Source organism: Neophocaena asiaeorientalis, unplaced genomic scaffold (genome assembly GCF_003031525.2).
Source record: "Neophocaena asiaeorientalis asiaeorientalis breed wild unplaced genomic scaffold, Neophocaena_asiaeorientalis_V1.1 scaffold102, whole genome shotgun sequence".
Classification (NCBI taxonomy): domain Eukaryota; kingdom Metazoa; phylum Chordata; class Mammalia; order Artiodactyla; family Phocoenidae; genus Neophocaena; species Neophocaena asiaeorientalis.
The window spans coordinates 2,139,081-2,158,354 of NW_020175078.1; the positions used below are offsets into that span (position 1 = coordinate 2,139,081).

The 19,274-nt window shown below is 37.8% G+C and overlaps 1 protein-coding gene across 1 annotated transcript in view; it reads right to left on the bottom strand.

Moving 5' to 3' along the window:
- Nucleotides 1-9,918: 9,918 nt before the first annotated feature.
- THSD7B (thrombospondin type 1 domain containing 7B) overlaps nucleotides 9,919-19,274 on the bottom strand; it is a 1,119,563-nt gene continuing 1,110,207 nt past the window's right edge. The window contains exons 30-31 of the mRNA XM_024764108.1: nucleotides 18,340-18,427; nucleotides 9,919-10,000 (exon numbers count right to left, since the gene is read on the bottom strand). Of these exons, the coding sequence (XP_024619876.1) occupies nucleotides 9,919-10,000; nucleotides 18,340-18,427 (170 nt within the window). The remainder of the gene's footprint in view (nucleotides 10,001-18,339; nucleotides 18,428-19,274) is intronic.

The following is a 19,274-nucleotide window of genomic DNA, read 5'->3' on the forward strand; positions in this document are numbered from 1 at the left end:
TTGTATTTCTGTGGTGTCTGTTGTAACTTCTCCATTTTCATTTCTAATTTTATTGATTTGAGTCCTTTCCCTCTTTTTCCTGGTGAGTCTGGCTAATGGTTTATCAATTTTGTTTATCTTATCAAAGAACCAGCTGTTAGTTTTATTGAACTTTGCTCTTGTTTTCTGTGTTTCTATTTCATTTATTTCTGCTCTGATCTTTATGATTTCTCTCCTTCTGCTAACTTTGGGTTTTGTTTGTTCTTCTTTCTCTAGTTCATTTAGGTGTAAGGTTAGATTATTTATTTGAGATGTTTCTTGTTTCTTGAGGTAGGCTTGTATAGGTATTAACTTCCCTCTTAGAACTGCTTTTGCTGCATCCAGTAGGTTTCATTTGTCTCTAATTATTTTTTGATTTCCTCTTTGTTTTCTTCAGTGATCTCTTGGTTTTTTAGTAACGTATTGTTTAGCCTCCATGTGTTTGTGTTTTTTACCTTTTTTCGCCTGTAATTCATTTCTAATCTCATAGCATTGTGGTCAGAAAAGATGCTTGATATGATTTCAATTTTCTTAAATTTACTGAGGCTTGATTTGTGACCCAAAATGTGATCTATCCTGGAGAATGTTCTGTGTGCACAGCGTGTTTCTCCTTGGGTTTATCCTGTATGGGACTCTCTGCACTTCCTGGCCTTGGGTGGCTATTTCATTTCCCATGTTAAGGAAGTTTCGACTATAATCTCTTCCAATATTTTTCTCAGGTCCTTTCTCTCTCTCTCCTCCTTCTGGGACCCCTATAATGCAAATGTTGTTGCATTTAATGTTGTCCCAGAGGTCTCTTAGGCTGTCTTCATTTCTCTTCATTCTTTTTTCTTTATTCTGTTCTGCAGCAGTGAATTCCACCATTCTGTCTTCCAGGTCACTTATCCGTTCTTCTGCCTCAGTTATTCTGCTATTGATTCCTTCTAGTGTAGTTTTCATTTCAGTTATTGTATTGTTCATCTCTGTTTGTTTGTTCTTTAATTCTTCTAGGTCTTTGTTAAACACTTCTTGTATCTTCTCGATCTTTGCCTCCATTCTTTTTCCGAAGTCCTGGATCATCTTCACTATCATTATTCTGAATTCTTTTTCTGGAAGGTTGCCTATCTCCACTTCATTTAGTTGTTTTTCTGGGATTTTATCTTCTTCCTTCATCTGGTACATAGCCCTCTGCCGTTTCATTTTGTCTGTCTTTTTGTGAATGTGGTTTTTGTTCCACAGGCTGCAGGATTGTAGTTCTTCTTGCTTCTGCTGTCTGCTCTCTTGTGATGAGAACTTTTAATAATTTAATCTCTTAACAAATTTATATATATATAGTATATTATTAACTATGGTTACCATGCTCTGGATTACATCACTAGGACTTATTTATTTTCTAACTGGAAGTTTGTAACTTTTGATGTTTTTACCCATTTTAGTGACCCCTACAATCTGTACCTCCCAACTCTGGTAACTACCAAGCTGTTCTATGATTTTTTTTAAGATTACACATATGAGATCATATGGTATTTGTCCTTCTCTGATTTCTTTCACTTAGCAAAATGCCCTCAAGGTCCATCCATGCTCTCATAAATGGCAGAATTTCCTTCTGTTTTATGACAGAATAATATTCCATTTTATAGATATCACATTTTCTTGATCCATTGATCTGTTGATGGAGGGAACAACTTAGGTTGGTTCCATGTCTTGGCTATTATAAATAGTACTGCAGTAAAAATGGGGTACAGATAGCTTTTTGAGTTAGTGTCTCATTTCCTTCAGATAAATACCCAGCTGTTGAATTTCTGGATCATATGGTAGTTCTATTTTTAATTTTTTGAAGAACCTCATACTCTTTTCCATAGCGGCTGCACCAGTTTACATTCCCACCAACAGTGCACAAGGGTTCCCTTTTTTCCCACATCCTCACTAACACTTGCTATTTCTTGTCTTTTTAATAAAAGCCATTCTAATAGGTGTGAGATGATATGTCATTGTGGTTTTGATTTGCATTTCCCTGTTGATTAGTGATATTGAGCACTTTTCATGTACCTGTATGTCTTCTTTGGAAAAAAAAATTTCTGATCCTCTCCACATTTTTTAATAGAATTGTTTGGATTTTTGCCATTGGGTTGTATGAATTCCTTAAATATATTAGATTTTAATTCCTTATCAGTTATATGATTTGCAGATATTTTCTCCTGTTTGGGAGATTGCTTTTTCATTTTGTTGATGGTTTCCTTTGCTGTGCAGAAGCTTTGTAATTTGATACAGTTCCAGTTGTTTATTTTTTGCTCTTGTTGCCTTTGCTTTTGGTGTGAGATCCAAAACTATCACCAAGAGCAATGTCAAGAAGCTTATCACCTTTGTTTTCTCCTAGGAGTCTTATCGTTTCAGGTCTGTGTCCAAGTCTTTAATCCAATTTGAGTTGATTTTTGTGTATGATATAAAATGGGGGCTCAATTTAAATCTTTTGTATGTGGCTGTCCAGTTTCCCAGCACCATTTATTTGAAGAGACTATCCTTTTCCCCACTGTATATTTTTGGCTCCTTCATAATCAATTAATTGCCCATATATGTGTGGGTTATTTCTGCATTCTCTATTTGTTTCCGTTGATGTATATGTCTATTCCATACCAATACCATACTTTTTTGATTACTAAAGCTTTGTAATATAGTTTGAAATCAGAAAGTATGATGTCATCAGCTTCATTGTCCTTTCTCAAGATTCCTTTGGCTATTTGAGGTCTTTTGTCATGGCATAAAAATTTTAGGATTGTTGTTCTATTTCTGTGAAAAATTCCATTTGAATTTTGGTGGGAATTGCACTGAGTCTGTATATTTCTTTAGGTAGTATGCACAATCTAACAATATTCATTTTTCCAATCCATGAGCATGGAATATTTTTGCATTTATTTTTCTTGTCTTCAGTTTCTTTCATCAGTGTCATGTTATTCATGTAAATATCTTTCACTTCCTTGTTTAAATTTATTACTAGGTATTTTATTTTTTTGCAATTGAAAATTGGATTATTTTCTTAATGTCTCTTTCTGATAGTTTGTTATTAGGGTATGGAAACACAACCAATTTTTAAAATATATTCATACTGCATTCTCTAAATTAATTTATTAATTCTAACAGTTTTTTGGTATAGTCTTTAGGGTTTTCTATATATAATATCATGTCATCTATAAATAGTGAATTTTTATTTCTTCCTTTCTAATTTGGATGGCTTTTCTTCCCCCCTCCCCCCCTTTTTTCCCCTAATTTCTCTGGCTAGGACTTCCAATACTATGTTGAATAAAAGTGGTCAGAGTAGACATCCTTGTCTGTTCCTGATCATAGAGGAGAAGCTTTCAGTTTTTAATATTAAGTAAGATGTTAGCTGTGGCCTTCTCAAATATGTCTGTATTATGTTGAGGTACAATCCCTCTATACCCAGGTTTTTGAGAGTTTTTATCATAAATGGAGGTTGAATTTTGCCAAATGCTTTTTCTGTTTCTATTGAGATGATCATATGTAATTTTATCCTTTGTTTTGATAATGTGGTATATCACATTGATTGATTTATGGATGTTGAACCAACCTTGCATCCCTTGGATAAATTCACTTGATCATGGTGTATTATCCATTTTAATGTATTTGAAAATTCAGCTTGCTAATATTTTATTGAGGATTTTTGCATCGCCATTAATCAGGGATATTTACCTGTAATTTTCTTTTCTTACAGTGTTCTTGGTTTAGTACCAGGCTAGTCCTGCCTCATCAAATGAGTTTAGAAGTTTCTTCTCCTTTTCTATTTTTTGGAAGAGCTTGAGAAGGATTGGCATCAGTTCTTTAAATTTTTGATAGAATTCCCCAGATAAAGCCATTTGGCCCTGGACTTTAGTGTGTTGGGAGGATTTTGATTATTGATTCAATCTCCTTACTAGTAATTGGTCTGTTCAGATTTTGTGTTAACTGTTGTCTTTTAAGACTCCATTTCATTTAATTCCATTGTGACCTTTATTATTTCCTTCCTTCTACTAACTTTGAGCTTTATTTGATCCTCTTTTCTGTTTCCTTGAGGTGTAAATTTAGGTTGTTTGAGCTCTTTCTTGTTTACTAATCTGGGTGTTTATTGCTATGAACTTCCCTCTTAGAACTGCTTTTGCTGAATCCCATAAGTTTGATACGTTGTATTTCCATTTTCATTTGTCTCAAGATACTTTATTTATTTTTTTCTTTGTGGTACGTGGGCCTCTCCCGTTATGGAGCATAGGCTCTGGACGCACAGGCTCAGCAGCCATGGCTCACGGGCCCAGCCGCTCTGCGGCATATGGGATCCTTCCGGATCGGGGAACGAACCCGCATCCCCTGCATCGGCAGGCGGACTCTCAACCACTGCACTACCAGGAAAGCCCTCAAGATACTTTTTGATCTCTTTCAATTTCTTCTTTGACCCTTTGGTTGTTCAGTATCATGTTGTTTAATTTCCACATATTTGTGACTTTTCCAGTTTTCTCTATAATTGGTTTCTGTCAAAGACACCTGATATGATTTCAATCTATTTAACTTTATTAAGATTTATTTTGTGGCCTAATATCTGATTTATCCAGGAGAATGTTCCTTGTGTGCTTGAGAAGAATGTATATTCTGTTGCTTTTGGATGGAACGTTCTTTATATGCCTATGATGTTCATCTGCTCTCATGTGTCTCATAAGGCCAATGCTTCTGTATTGATTTTCTATTTGGATGACCTATATATTGATGTAAGAGGGGTATTAAAGTCCCCCTACTATTATTGTATTCTTCTTGATTTCTTGCTTTGGGTCTTTAATATTTGCTTTATATATTTAGGTGCTCCTATGGTGGGTGCGTAAATATTTACAAATGTATTCTCTTGTTGAATTGACATCTTTATTATTGTACAATGACCTTCTTTGTCTCGTATTAGAGTTCTTTGCTTAAAGTCTATTTTGTCTAATATAACTAAAGCTACCCTAGATCTCATTTGGTTTTCATTTCCATGGAATATCTTTTCACTTTTAGTCTGTGTGTCCTAACATTTGAAGTGAGTCTCTCATAGGCAGCATATAGACAGGTTTAAAAAAATAAAATAAAATCCATATAGCCACTCTGTCTTTTGACTGGAGAATTTAGTCCATACAAATTAATGTAATTTTTGATAGATATAGACTTATTGCCATTTTGTTAATTGTTTTCTGGCTGTTTTCTAATTCATTTCTTTCTTCTACTCTTGCTCTGTTTCCTTGTGATTGGCTGATTTCTCTAGTGGTATGCTTAAATTTCTTTCTCTTTAGTATATCTGCTGTTGGTTTTTGCTCTGTGGTTAGCATGAGGCTTACACATAACAACTTATATTTATAACAGTCTATTTTAGTTCATATATCATCAGTTTGAACACATTCTAGAGCTCTACATATTTACTCCTCCTCCCACATCTTATGTTTTTGAATTTACATTCTTTTAATCTTGCATATCCATTAACAATCTGTTATATTTTTACTACTCTTGTCTTTTAACCTTCATACTACCTTTTTAAGTGATTAACTCACCAACTTTACCACATTAGATTTTTAGATTATTCTCACTTTTACTATGTATTTGCCTCTACCAGTAAGATTTACATTTGCATACATTTTCCTGTTACTAATTAATGTCCTTTTGTTTCAGCTTAAGAAATTTCCTTAACATTTCCTGTAACGCCTGTCTTATGGCTTTTTGCTTCCAGACAGCTGTTGCTTGTCTGGAAATCCTTTATCTTTCTTTTAATTCTGAAGAACAACTTTGCTGGGTATTCTTTCTTGGCAGTTTTTTTCTTTCAGTACTTTGAATATATCATGCCACTCCCTTCTGGCCTGCAAAGTTTCTGCTGAAAATTGCTGATATTCTTATGGGGTTCCTGTATGTAACGAATTGTTTTTCTTGTGTTGCTTTTAAGATTCTTCCTTGTCTTTAACTTTTGAAAATTTAAATATAATGTGTCCTGGTTTGGGTCTCTCTGTGTTCATCCTATTTGGAACAGTCTGGACTTCCTGAATCTACACATCTGTTTCCTTCCTCAGGTTAGGGAAGTTTTCAGCCATTATTTACGTAAATAAGTTTTCTGCCCTTTTCTTCATCTCTTCTTGTGGAAATCCTATAATGAAAATCTTGCTCCACTGAATTTTGTCCTGTAAGTCCCTTAGGCTGTCTTCACTCTTTTTCATTATTTTTCTTTTTGCTGCTCTGATTGAATAAATTTGTCTTGTCGTCAAGTTTGCTGATTTATTCTTCCGCTTCATCTCATCCATTGTTGAACTCCTTTAGTCTGTTTTCTAATGCAGTTATTGTATTCATCAGCTCTGTGACTTCTGTTTATATGGTCTTATATTTTCTGTCTCTTGTTGGAACTCTCAGTTCATGCATTCTCTTGACCTTGATAAGCATCTTTATGATGATTATTTTGAACTCTTTATCAGGTAAATAATTTACCTCCCATTTCATTAAGGTCTTTTCTGAGGGGTTTTCTTGTTCTTTCATTTGGAACACATTGCTCTGTTTTTTCATTTTCTTTGACTCTCTTTGCTGGTTTCTATGGAGTAGATAAAACAGCCATCTCTCCCAGTCTTGAAAAAGTGGCTTTTTGTAGGACATGAACCTTTGCATTCAACCCTGACCTTTCTTGGTTCTCTATGAAACCTCTTTGATTGTCCAATTAGCCTACTTTGTTCTTAGTAGCTACCAGTAGTTGAGGGTTTGCCAAGACACGTCCGTGTTCCAAATGAGAGGATTTCTGGTAACAACACCTAGATTCAGGCTGAATGGATGCTGGGTCCTCAGGCAGCAGCTTTTAAACTCTGCAGATATACTTTTTCCAGAAAAAGACTGGGAGATGGACATTTCTGTCTGTCCCTTCTGCACCTAGCCCTGGGGTAACAGACAGTTAAGAACTGTCTCTTTGTTTGCCATCATCATGTTAAGCCCATGAACACAGACTGCACTGGCCAGAGCCAGCCTCAAAGGATGTGTCCTCTAGGCAGCAGCCACAAAAGCTGGGGTGCTAGACATGTGCACAAGCTCCTTTTTGGAGATACCAGTGATCTGGGGTGAAGTAGAGAGACAGCCCAAAGATAGCACTCACCAGCCTTTCTGGTTTCCAGAGAGGATTGCAGTTGGCTCTTAAACGTATGCCTGTGCCTCAGAGGACAGCTATAAAGAAAAGCTAATAGTCCCCTTTCGTGGAATGACTGGGCATTTCCGCCTGCTGCCACCTTGTTGTGCCCTGGTTGGGGGGAAAGCTGGTTAAGAAGTGTTTCTCTTATAGCCCTGTGGGACTAATAATGTGTGGGCTAATGTAAGCCCCACTGGCTATCAGAGTTAGATGTTCAGGATGCCCCGATGCCTGGGTGGCAGCTGTAAAAACTAGGGCACTAGATGTGTGAACAAGCTCCTTTCCCGGAGATGCTGGGGACCTGGGGTAAGACAGAAGGAGAGCTCCAGGATGGTTCCCACCAGCCTCCATGGCCTTTGGAGAGTATTTCAGTTAGCCCCTAGATGTGGATTAAATTAGATGCCTGCCCTTCAGGCCAAAGCTTTAAGATATGCAAAGAGGCCTCTTTCACAGAAATTCTGGACACTTTTCGGTTGGGTGCCTCTGTGTTAGGCCCTGGAAGGTGCCCACAATGAGTCCATGCAAGCTTTTTAAGAAGTTTCTTTGTTCACTGTGGCCTTGTGTGTCTTGTGGTCACAAGCCCTGTTGGTTTTCACAGCTAGATGTTTTGAACGCCTGTCTCTCAGGTGCAGGTCTTAAAAACTGGGGTGAAATGTGGGGTTCAAACCTTTTACTTCTCAGAAGCTGGGGATTGTGTCTCCTGATGAGGGTCACTGCACCAGGGGTGGGGCTTACGGAGAGAATGTGTCTCAGCCTCTCCTACCCATTTTGATGTGGGTTTTTTCTTGTGTGCCTGATGTGTAGGAGTCACTCAGCTAGTTTCTGGATTTCTTTTGGAGGACTGTTCCATTGGTAGCTGTAGATTTGGCACGTCTGTGGGAGGAGGTGAGTTCAGAATTCTTCTGTGTTGCCATCTTGAACCAGAACCCCCTTTTACATTTATTGTTAACGTCTACCTTAGGAGGAAAATGATTTCATTATCTCACTTTGTGAGTCAAACAACTGAGGCAGAGACAATTTGTCATCCTTGCATAGGCTCATACAGGCAGTAAAGAGCACAGCTAGGATTCGGTCTCCGAAGCAGGATCTCTTGAACTACAATGAAGACTACTGAAGCTTTAGCTAAAGTGAACTAATGAAAGGACAATTCTAGGAGCTGTTTCCTCAACCACAGTATTGACTGACATAAGCTATTCTCTTTTCATGTACTTTTTTCATTTAAAACCATGGTGCCATTGAAGAAAATCAATTAGTGTTAAAATGGTTATCAAAAGTCCTAGTATAAATAAAAACATCCTCTATCTTGCTCATCGTATCACATTTCTAACAAACAGTTCCATTTTCTCGGGCCTCTCAGTTCATTTACGTGTCAGTGTTTGCATTATTATTACAGCGGTCTGTTCTAATGTTAGCTAAGCTTTAAATATTCCTTCAAAGCTACTCTGTGTAATCATGCTTGGCTCCATTCTATAGCATAACCATTAGTGCTGAGAATGTGGGGTAAGAGTCCTTTTTCTCTGTCAGTGATTTCAGCTGTCAACCTCTAAAACAGTGACACTGGGAATCTGTTATTAAAGCTGTTTTCGTCAAAGCATGGGCTCTTCAGTAGGGAGTAAGAAGTCTGCAACAGTTAACATTTCAGTCTCTTGAGCACTTTATTTGCTATAAATACAAGTCAATACCACAAGATGGCACCGTCTTACTTTCCAACATCTACAGTTACAAACATCGATCTTCATAAAATGGTTTCGGCTTTTTCATGTGTTGTTTTAGATTTTGAAACCTTATAAAAGCAAGACTTGCTACAAAGAGGATCAGCGTTCGATATATATTAAATGAGGTCAGATAATTAAATTCAGAAAAAGAATTTATAAATATTCAATAAGAAAATTGAAATTACAAAAGCAGCGTTTTTCATCATTAAACTGAATTACAACTGTGTATGGGTTAATGCTGTATCTACACGACTAAGTTTTTGTTCAAATACACAGTTTTAGTGATGAAATAATTAATTTACCTCTTTCTCCAATATAACCACCTATTACTTCATTTGTACACCCTCACAAACATTCAATACACATTTCATTCAAAACCACCTAGCTTTCATCTAGTCCAGCAATTACACACATTCCATTTGTTTTCAATAGATGCAACCCATGAAGTACCATCATCCCCCTGGCTACAAAACAAAATACAATTTGTAAAGGTAAAAACTCAGAGAATTTCTGAAATGGTAACCCATTCTCTCTATGTTCATGAAAATAAGCAATCCAATTTGAAAGTCTTTGAACTGATGTAAGCTCTAGAAAACTCAGTGTTGAAGTATGGGAAGAATAAGGATTTGCACTAACATAGTGCGTAACAATGCAGTGTCAGGCGACTCATCATTTACAGTAAATGCCTCGGTTGGACTTTCCTCTGGATTGTCATCATGCTGCTAAGGATAAAGTTTATACTCGAGTCTGTGGGAATTCCATCATGTTTTCTTCTTCCCATTTCCAAGCAGGAGGAGAAGGGTTTTCAGGTCCCTTGGGGAAATCAAAGAATTAAACACACCCACAAACAAACAACTTGAAAGCAAAATGGCAGACAAAATATTCCTTGACTCCGTGTCCAAATGAAGTTGAGTCAATATTACTTTCACAATATTTGTATCCTGCCTCGTATTAACGCATCATGAGATTCCTCAAAAAATTGAGAATTCTGAGAGCTACAAAAGAGAAAGCAGTTAAGGCAGTTGATGTCTACATTTGGATTTCTTTTTCAGGTTACATGTCTAAGTCTCCGTCGTAGGCTAAGGTCAGAGGCTTCTGTTGGGGAGGTGTGCTTTGATGTGGTTTTGGCTTCTTGCTGTAAAGGGAAAAGAATTCCTGAGATAAAGAAAGTTCACAGAGCTCTGTTTCACGTGCCAGACACAATTGTGAGGTACAGAAATTCAAGTGGTTAGGCAAAAGATTGATTTCTCTGGACTGGTGGGTTCCTTTTTGGAATATTGGTGTACTCTGACCCTTAAACCAGGAGAAGCCTTTGGTTTTTTTTTTTTTCAAAATCTTAAAAATGGTTTAGCAGAAACAATGAATTTGGTAAAGGCTACTTTCCTTTGTTTATATGCAGTAATGCGAACATCTGTTGCTAATTCCTGAACTACTACGACGTCCACAGCACAGATGTTTAACATCATAAGTAGCTAGAACAGCCAGACTCCCGTGCCTTACTCTGCTCTTGTTTTCAAGTAAACACGCTTCTGCTCTGGCCTGAATCCTGACATCTAGCTGCCAAGTCACCAGAGCCTGTCAGTCAGGAAAAGTTCACTGGTTCTGCACCAGGCAAAGCTATTCTCCCCTGGTCTCTGTTCTCCTTGAGGTCAACCACGTTGCCAGATCAGGGAGGGCTGCCATTCCTTCTCACAGAGAGAGAAGCTGAACTTGATTGAGTTACATTCCCAAATCACACAGCGATGCCCCAGATCTGGGCGAAACATGCTGCATTACGCCCTTTGATTCCCAGTATGCGTGAATCTCAGTTGAGGAGTATTTATAGTTTGAATTCTCCCACACAGTGCCCCACCTCCCACCGTTCTGTCTCCCTTCCCTCCTCAGTGCCTTGGCTTTGCTGTGACTTCGGAGCTCAGCTCTCTTCGGGTTGTCTTCAGCAGCAGGGGAGCCATCAAGTGCCAAGCCCTGTGCTGAGGATTTACAGAAGGTATCTCAATAAATCCCAGGACAGCACTGAGAGGGAGGCATTAGGATTACTGCTACTTGACAGAGAAGGACTAGAGAAGTTATTTACCTTCCCTCAAGTCACTGAGTGAGTGGCACAGCCTGGAATGTAAATGCATCTAAAACACACAGCACAAATGCCTTTCACCCTTCAGTGCATCCTCCCTCTATCCAATTCATTAATTAGGCACTTGGTGGAAACAACTTTTTTGTCTGTATGTATTATTTTTTATACTTCGAGTGAATGTAAATGAAAAACAAACATTTCAGTGTGTACAACTGGCTGGCATTTCGAACACTGCATTAGAGTGTTGCATAACCATCACCCTAAAGGGAAACTGGTCCCACTAAGCAGTCTCTCTCCGTTCTCCTACTCTGTCCCTGGCAACCACATATCAACTTTCTGCCTCTGTAAATTTGCCTATTCTCGATATTTCATATGGAACCATACTATATGTGTGGCCTTTGGGGTCTGGCATCTTTCACTTAATGGTTAAATTAGAGAATCGTTTGATATGTGAATTTTACCACAAAAGAAAAAGATGTTTGATAACATGGTTGTAGGGAGAATCTCCTAGGTTAAAATACTCAGGTTCTAATTCAGGAGAAATTTTGATGTTTGAAGCGATTCATAGATGCTTAGGAGGTAAATTACAACTACAAGGAACCAGAGATCGTACTGTGTCCCTGCCCGGCACCCAGCGTGTAGCAGGTGCTCAGTGTATGACTTGCTGAGTGCTGGCTGCAGGCAAACAAACACCTGCCTCGCAGCAGAGGGGAGGAAGAAATATGCTTTAAATTCTCTGTAGAGGCGTCCTCGGCCTATGATTTCCCGTTTCCCAGGTCTGTTCCGCTTCTCAAGAGCAGTTGCTGTAATTATCTGAATAACATTCAACTTTACCTATATTAAATATATGTATATTCCAGTGTCTCTAGTCATATTGCCAGGCCCAGGCTCCTGCTCAGTTATCTATTTTATATATAGTAGTGTGTCTATGCCAATCCCAATCTCCCAATTTATCCTCCTCTCTTTCCCCCCTGGTAGCCATGAGCTTGTTTTCTACATCTGTGACTCTATTTCTGTTTTGTAAATAAGTTCATTTGTACCATTTTTTAGATTCCACATATGAGCAATATCATATGATATTTGCCTTTCTCTGTCATACTGAGCGAAGTAAATCAGACAATCTCTAGGTCCATCCGTTTGCTACAAATGGCATTATTTTGTTCTATTTGGCATTTGCTAAGGGCTGTTTGTTTGACAGAGAAATGGGAGAGCTGAGTCCTGGGGCGTGGGGAGGAGGGATAGAGATGGCTGGATCTTTACAGAGACAATAATATTTGGTTCCCAAAGTGGATGGGGGGGATGAGAGATAAATTAGGAGTTTGGGATTAATATATACACACTACTCTATATGAACTAGGTAAACAACCAGGACCTACTGCATAGCACAGGTAACTCTCCTCGGCATCTTGTAATAGCCTATAATGGAAAAGAATCTGAAAAAGAACTGATGTGTGTGTATAACTGAATCACTTTGCTGTACACTTGAAACTAATACAACATCGTAAACTAAGAATTCCATAAAAAGAGACAATAATAAAGTTGGCCAGCCTCTAGGACTGTGCCTGGAAAATTCTGCTCAAATATGAGACAGATTTTTATAGCAGCTTCCAGGTATGGAATTATTATGAACATTGTGTTCACCTCTAGGAAAAAAAAAAAAAAAGAAGAGAAAGCGGGCTCCCAGTATCTAGGTCTTGGATTTTTCTGGCTCGTGGTGTGTGTTGGGATGGTTGTGACGAAGGCTTCATTTCATATGCATCTTTTCATACCGCGTAAGCTCTCAATAGACAGATACTAAAGTCACGTCGATGAATGTGCGAGATCCGAGAACTTTTAGAGAGTTTAAAAGTTAGCAACCACTGAATAAGATGGTGACTTTGCTGGGGAGCTGTGGCTTTACAAAGCTTCCTGGCTGGTTAAAAAGAGCCCTAAGAGGAAGAGCTGAGTGGGAGGCTGCCCTCTGCACAGGCAGCAAATAGGAGACTTGTCCTTCGAAGTCCCTGTTCCCTTTCCTTTATTAGGCAGCTCATTTAGGGACCATTTTGTAAGTCACTTTCTCTCCTCAACTCTGGTATTGGGGAAGGTGTGACCACCTCACTCCTACTAAATCGGGAGCCACCAATGCCTGGCCCATGGGCCGCCGCCACCCCTAGGCATCCTGTACCCGTGGTGGACGTCTCCCATCCATCACATTATTGTTTACTGCTGAGCCCAGGAACAGCCTCATAACTCTTCCTAACGGAGCGCTCTTGACAGCCACCATCACTTTCAGAGTTGGCCCAAGGGAGAAAACCAGTATGCAACCCCGGCTGTAAGAGATCATTGATGGACACGTTTTAAAGTCACCTCTTCCATGACCATTTGCGTTTTAACAAAGGATAAACCCATTAAGCCAGAAAAGTGAGCTCATTGTAAACGGGCAGGCAAGTGCTGGCTCTTCTCAGCACTCTTGAAGTCAAGCCACAAGGACCCATCCCCAGACCAGAAGACATTCACAGGCAGCTACTCAGGAGGGCCGAGCCTCGGAAGTGGTGACACCACCTTCAGACTTTCACATTTGAGAGCCCCTTTCCTGCGTTGTGCTGAGCAAGGTAGAATAGCTGCAGTTCTCTGAGTAATTTCCAGGCACTATGTCTAGATTACCTACAAGCTCACCCAGTGGTCGTCCCCACTAAATTACCTCATGAGTCTTTATTGCCAGGGGAGCCAGGCATCAGTAATATTATTTCAAAAACTCCAAATGCTAATGGCAGACATGCAAACGGTCATATCTGCACAAAGCAGTCCTCGAGAAGACGATTTTTCTCACAAACATGTCCAAGTGTTATCATAAATTGCCTTCATCTAAAGTGTACACCTAACAACTGGCATATTTATTAGAGGCGCTCTCTTGTCCTAAGCTTTTTATTTTGGGGGAGAAAATATAAAATCTCCAAAACTGTCATCCTCTAACTCTTCTGCAAGCTATTTAATAGAAATAGATGGTGTGAAAATACCTATTTGGATTCTTTAGGTAGCTCCTATATAACAGTGAATGTTTTGATATCAATAGGGCTGTAGCTTACTTGGGAAATGAAGAGCCCCTAAAAAATGTGAAAGGTGTAGACACTACCTCGAGTCTAAAGAGTTTTTAGGATTACTCGAGGGAAAGAGACTACAGAGATTGAAAGTCCAGTGGAAAGAGTGTACATTTGGGGGTTAAGACAAACCTGGAGTTGATTTCACCAGGCTGATGTCCTTATGTAAGTTTATTCAACTTTTCTGAGGATTACTTACTCCCCCTTTAAAATGAAGGTGATATTAGCAACGCCTCATTGGATTATTATGAAGACTGAATAAGGCAATCTATGCAAAGCACTTTGTTTGATGTATGAATATTCGATTTTTTTTTTTCCTGGCGGCCCGGGTGTGATCCCTGGTCAGGGAGCTAAAAAATCCCACATGCCACAACTAAGAGCTGGCACAGCTAAATAAATAAATAGGCCTATCAACACACCAGGGTATAGGGAAACGGTAGAAAATGAAGTTGAAAGAGTTGTTTGTTTGGGCTCAAATAGTGGAAGACTTTAATTGACTGGTAAGGCAGCCGGAACATGACTTTCATTTTGCTGTCAATGGGTGTCTGTCTGAGGAGGAAAGGGGCTGATCACTTGGCTAAGTTTTAGGAAGATTCATCTGGCTACAGACTGCTGAAGGCAGCATTTGTAAAGAATCCAAATATGGAAGTAACTGTGCTACTTCCAACAGGGGATTATTAAGGCTGGGCATTGAGGATGAAAAAAATAGGTATGAGAAATACTGTACATAAATATTTATATAATTTGGCCACAAAAAAGTAAAGGGCAATTCCATTGATCTTTTATAATAAAAATTTTCCAGAAAATTATGTTTGCCATCAGAATTCAGTGAGGCACCTAATTAATCCCCAGCACCTAGAGTTATACAGAAAGGGCCGCAATAAGTATTTATTGTTGAAGGAATGGATTAAGGGTAACACAATTTTAAGTTGAAGGAAATGGAGAAATGTAAAAGGGTGAAATTTATGACTAAATTTTAATTTTTAATCTTTTAGATATTCTAGGGAAGAAGGAACCATAGAATCTGGAATTGGGGATGTGGCTATGAAGTAGAACACATCCAAGCTTTCACAGACTAATAGACTAGCTGATTATCTTACACTGTATTGGGCCATTGCTTTGAGAGCAGTGTCTCAATTTAAGACGTTTTCCTCCTTCTAATCTTTTTTAGTGGTGAATGCTTCCTATCACTCTCAACCTCATATAGGGCTTTCCACTTCACATTTGTTCATTCAGACAGGACCTAGACAATACTCACAAAACTTACCAATTCAAACATAATTGGTCGAATCATTTGATTTTAGGGTAAACGACTAACTAACTGAAGGTGTTCCTTTTTACTACAACACTGTGGAAATATTAGTTGGATAGAAATCCAACTTCTAGAAATTCAATTTCAATCACTATAGGTGGCAGAAAAAATGAAAGTCACTTAATTTTCTTCACTAACCTTCACTGACCAAGAGCAAAGATTTAAAAACCTGTGTAACCTTGGAAGTACAAGCTAGAAATACAAAGACTGGATTTGAGTTGCAATTAAAACTTGGGTGAAAATTTTCAAGGAAATAGTTTGAGACAGATGATGAATATAAATATCTTGATTTAGAGAAAAAAAGGAACACTTTGATCTCATGAAAATTAAAATCCTTTGAAAATTCTTCTTAGGAAGCTAATAAAATATTCTCAACACACTTGAAAACATTCAAATGTATTTACTTCTGTCTGGTTTCAAGACCAGCTCATCAAATAAAATATATTCTATACGATAAGCTAATCATCATTTTCTGAGAATAACATATTTTTAGGAACTAGTCACTTACAAATTGGGGCTCCTGGAATGGACAGTCAGTTAAATTTTCTCTCATGGCTGGTCAATGTAGATAAAACAGCTGGCTCTACTATTCAAAATGTACTAATAGGTTGTTTGAACCAACTAGTCAATTTAACATAACTGGTCAAAATTGGTCATTTTGAGAAGAAAATTTAAGAACTAGCTAGAGTGATGGTTCTCAGCCTTGCCTGGATATTAGAAATACCTGGGGCACTTTTAATTATTCCTGCATGTGGTCAGGTTGTTCGGATGCTTAAATCAGATTCCCTGGGGCTAGAAATATCAGAAAGGGAATGTAAGAATACAATACCTTTTAAAATCACACCGCCAAAATAAAATACTTAGGCATAAACCTGATCAAGGAGGTGAAAGACTTATATGCTGAGAACTATAAAATATTAAAAAAGGAAGTGGAAGATGATTTAAAGAAATGGAAAGATATCCCATGCTCTTGGGTGGGAAGAATTAACATTGTTAAAATGGCCATACTGCCTAAAGCAATATACAGATTTAATGTGATCCCTTTCAAATTACCCATGACATTTTTCACAGAACTAGAATAATCCTAAAATTCATATGCAACCGTAGAAGACCCAGAATTGCCAAAGTAATCCTGAAGAAAAGGAACAAAGCAGGAGGCATAACCCTCCCAGACTTCAGACAATACTACAAAGCTACAGTAATTAAACAGAAATATGGATCAATGGAACAGAATAGAGAGCCCAGAAATAAACCCATACACCTACGGTCAATTAATCTTCAACAAAGGAGGCAAGAATATACAATAGGAAAAAGACAGTCTCTTCAGCAAGTGGCGTTGGGAAAGTTGGACAGCTGCATATAAATCAATGAAGTTAGTTAGAACATGCTCTCTCACCATACACAAAAAAGACTTATACATAAGACATGACACCATAAAACTCCTGGAAGGGAGCATAGGCAAAACATTCTCTGACATAAATCGTACCAATGTTTTCTTAGGACAGCCTCCCAGTGCAATAGAAATAAAAACAAAAATAAACACGTGGGATCTAATCGAACTTACAAGCTTTTGCACAGCAAAGGAAACCATAAACGAAAGGAAAAGACAACCTATGGAATGGGAGAAAATATTTGCAAATGATGCAAGCAACAAGGGCTTAATTTCCAAAATACACAAATAGCTCATACAGCTCAACAACAAAAAAACAACCCATTCAAAAAATGGGCAGAAGACCTAAATAGACATTTCTCTAAAGAAGATGTACAGATGGCCAATAGGCACATGAAAAGATGCTCAACATTGCTAATTATGAGAGAAATGCAAATCGAAACTACAATGAGGTACTACCTCACACCAGTCAGGATTGCCATCATTAAAAACTCTACAAATAACAAATGTTGGAGAGAGTGTGGGGAAAAGGGAGCCCTCTCACACTGTTGGTGGGAATGTAAGTTGGTGCAGCCACTATGGAAAACAGTATGGGAAACTCTTTCTCAGAAAACTAAAAATAGAATTACCATATAATACAGCAATCCCACTCCTGGGCATACATCCAGACAAATTCGAATTCAAAAAGATACATGCACCCCTATGTTCACAGCAGCACTATGCATAGTAGCCAAGACAGGGAAACAACCTAAATGTCCATCGACAGAGGAATGGATAAAGAAGATGTGGTACATATATACAATGGACTACTTACTACTCAGTCACAAAAGAGAATGAAATAATGCCATTTGCAGCAACATAGATGGACCTAGAGATTATCATACTAAGTGAAGTAAGTCAGAAAGAGAAAGACAAATACCATATGCTATCTCTTATTAAAATATGACGCAAATTAACCTATCTATGAAACAGAAACAGACTCATGGACATATAGAACAGCCTTGTGGTTGCCAAGGGGGAGGGGGTTGGGGGAGGGATGGAGTAGGACGTTGGGGTGAGCAGATGTGAGCTTTTATATACAAAATGGGTAAACAACAAGGTCCTACTGTATAGCACAGAGAACTACATTCAATATCCTGTGATAAACCATAATGGAAAAGAATATAAAAAAGAATATATGTATGTGTAACTGAATCGCTTCTGTACAGCAAAATTAACACAACATTGTAAGTCAACTATACTTCAATAAGCAAAATAAAAAAAAAAAATCTCTGGGACTAGGATTCAAATATCAGTTCCCAAGAGGTGCCAGGAAATGCCAGTGTGCCATCAAAGCTAAAAAGCACTGATCTAAATCAAAATTCTAACATGGGAACGCCCTGACTAATGACGTGCCTCTTATACCTTCTGATAGTATTTGAAAACCAAATAAAAGAATGTTATTTCAAACGAGGACAATAAAGATAATGATTTCCCATTTCAACTATTCACCAATTCTACTGTTGATGATTATTTGTGAGTTCAAGGGTCCTGTTATAATGGCCAATGATCTTAAGTTTTCTTTTAGTATAACATGCCACCCCTGAAAATATGGAATATTAACTTTTGACTAGTTAGTACTTACCAAACAAAGTAGGAAGTAAATACGAGGAAAATCACGATAAGAAAACCACCACCTGAAACGCCATAAACCCAGATTTTCACTCGGCCATCTGTTTAAAATAGAAAATAACAAACTTATCAACAAAAGCTTTATTTCTTATCTAAATTAGTGTATTATTTATTTCTCAGCTGAATTCTGAGATTTGCGTAAGTCAGAAGCATAGGTGGAAATACCCACATGTGACAGCTATCAAATGTCAAGAAAAAGGTGAAAATATAAAATGTAAGATGGTCTGTCATTTTTTCACAATGCCAAACAAAGACCAGAAACCAGTACTTCATAAAATCTAACAACTGGCAGGATATTTTGAATTTATTTTCATTTGTATATACTTCTAATACAAAAGTACTACAAAACATATGTGTACAAGTATATATTATTTTGGACTTGTTATCTGCTGGAGTTAAAAAAATAGAACCAAACAGTCTGATCTATTTTATGATTTTTACTGTGTGAGGTATACCCTGACTGTATGTATGGTGTGCATGTGTGTGTATAAATTTGAGCTGTTTCTGGAAATCTCATGGTTTTTGCTCTGTTTTACATGAGCGCACAGTTAACTAAACTTGCACTGACAGTAGCAATGCCTTAGCATCTCAAAGGACCTATGTTCCTTTCTGAAAGATATACAAACCAAAGGTTCATTATACTACATGAATGTAATTAACTGTGGGTCCAAAGAACATAGCAAAATCTTATGCTAAAGACTTTTGTGAGATGAAAAACAATCAAAATCTATTGTAAACAACACTTGTTTGGAGGAAAATCACAATTACTTTCCATTGTATTATGACTACCTATTACAATTTTTGCTTACAAGACACTTTCAAGCCTCAGTCAGGTTTTAGAAGGAGGTTTCAATGTAGTAATGATATATTTCTATGGTCATACAACTT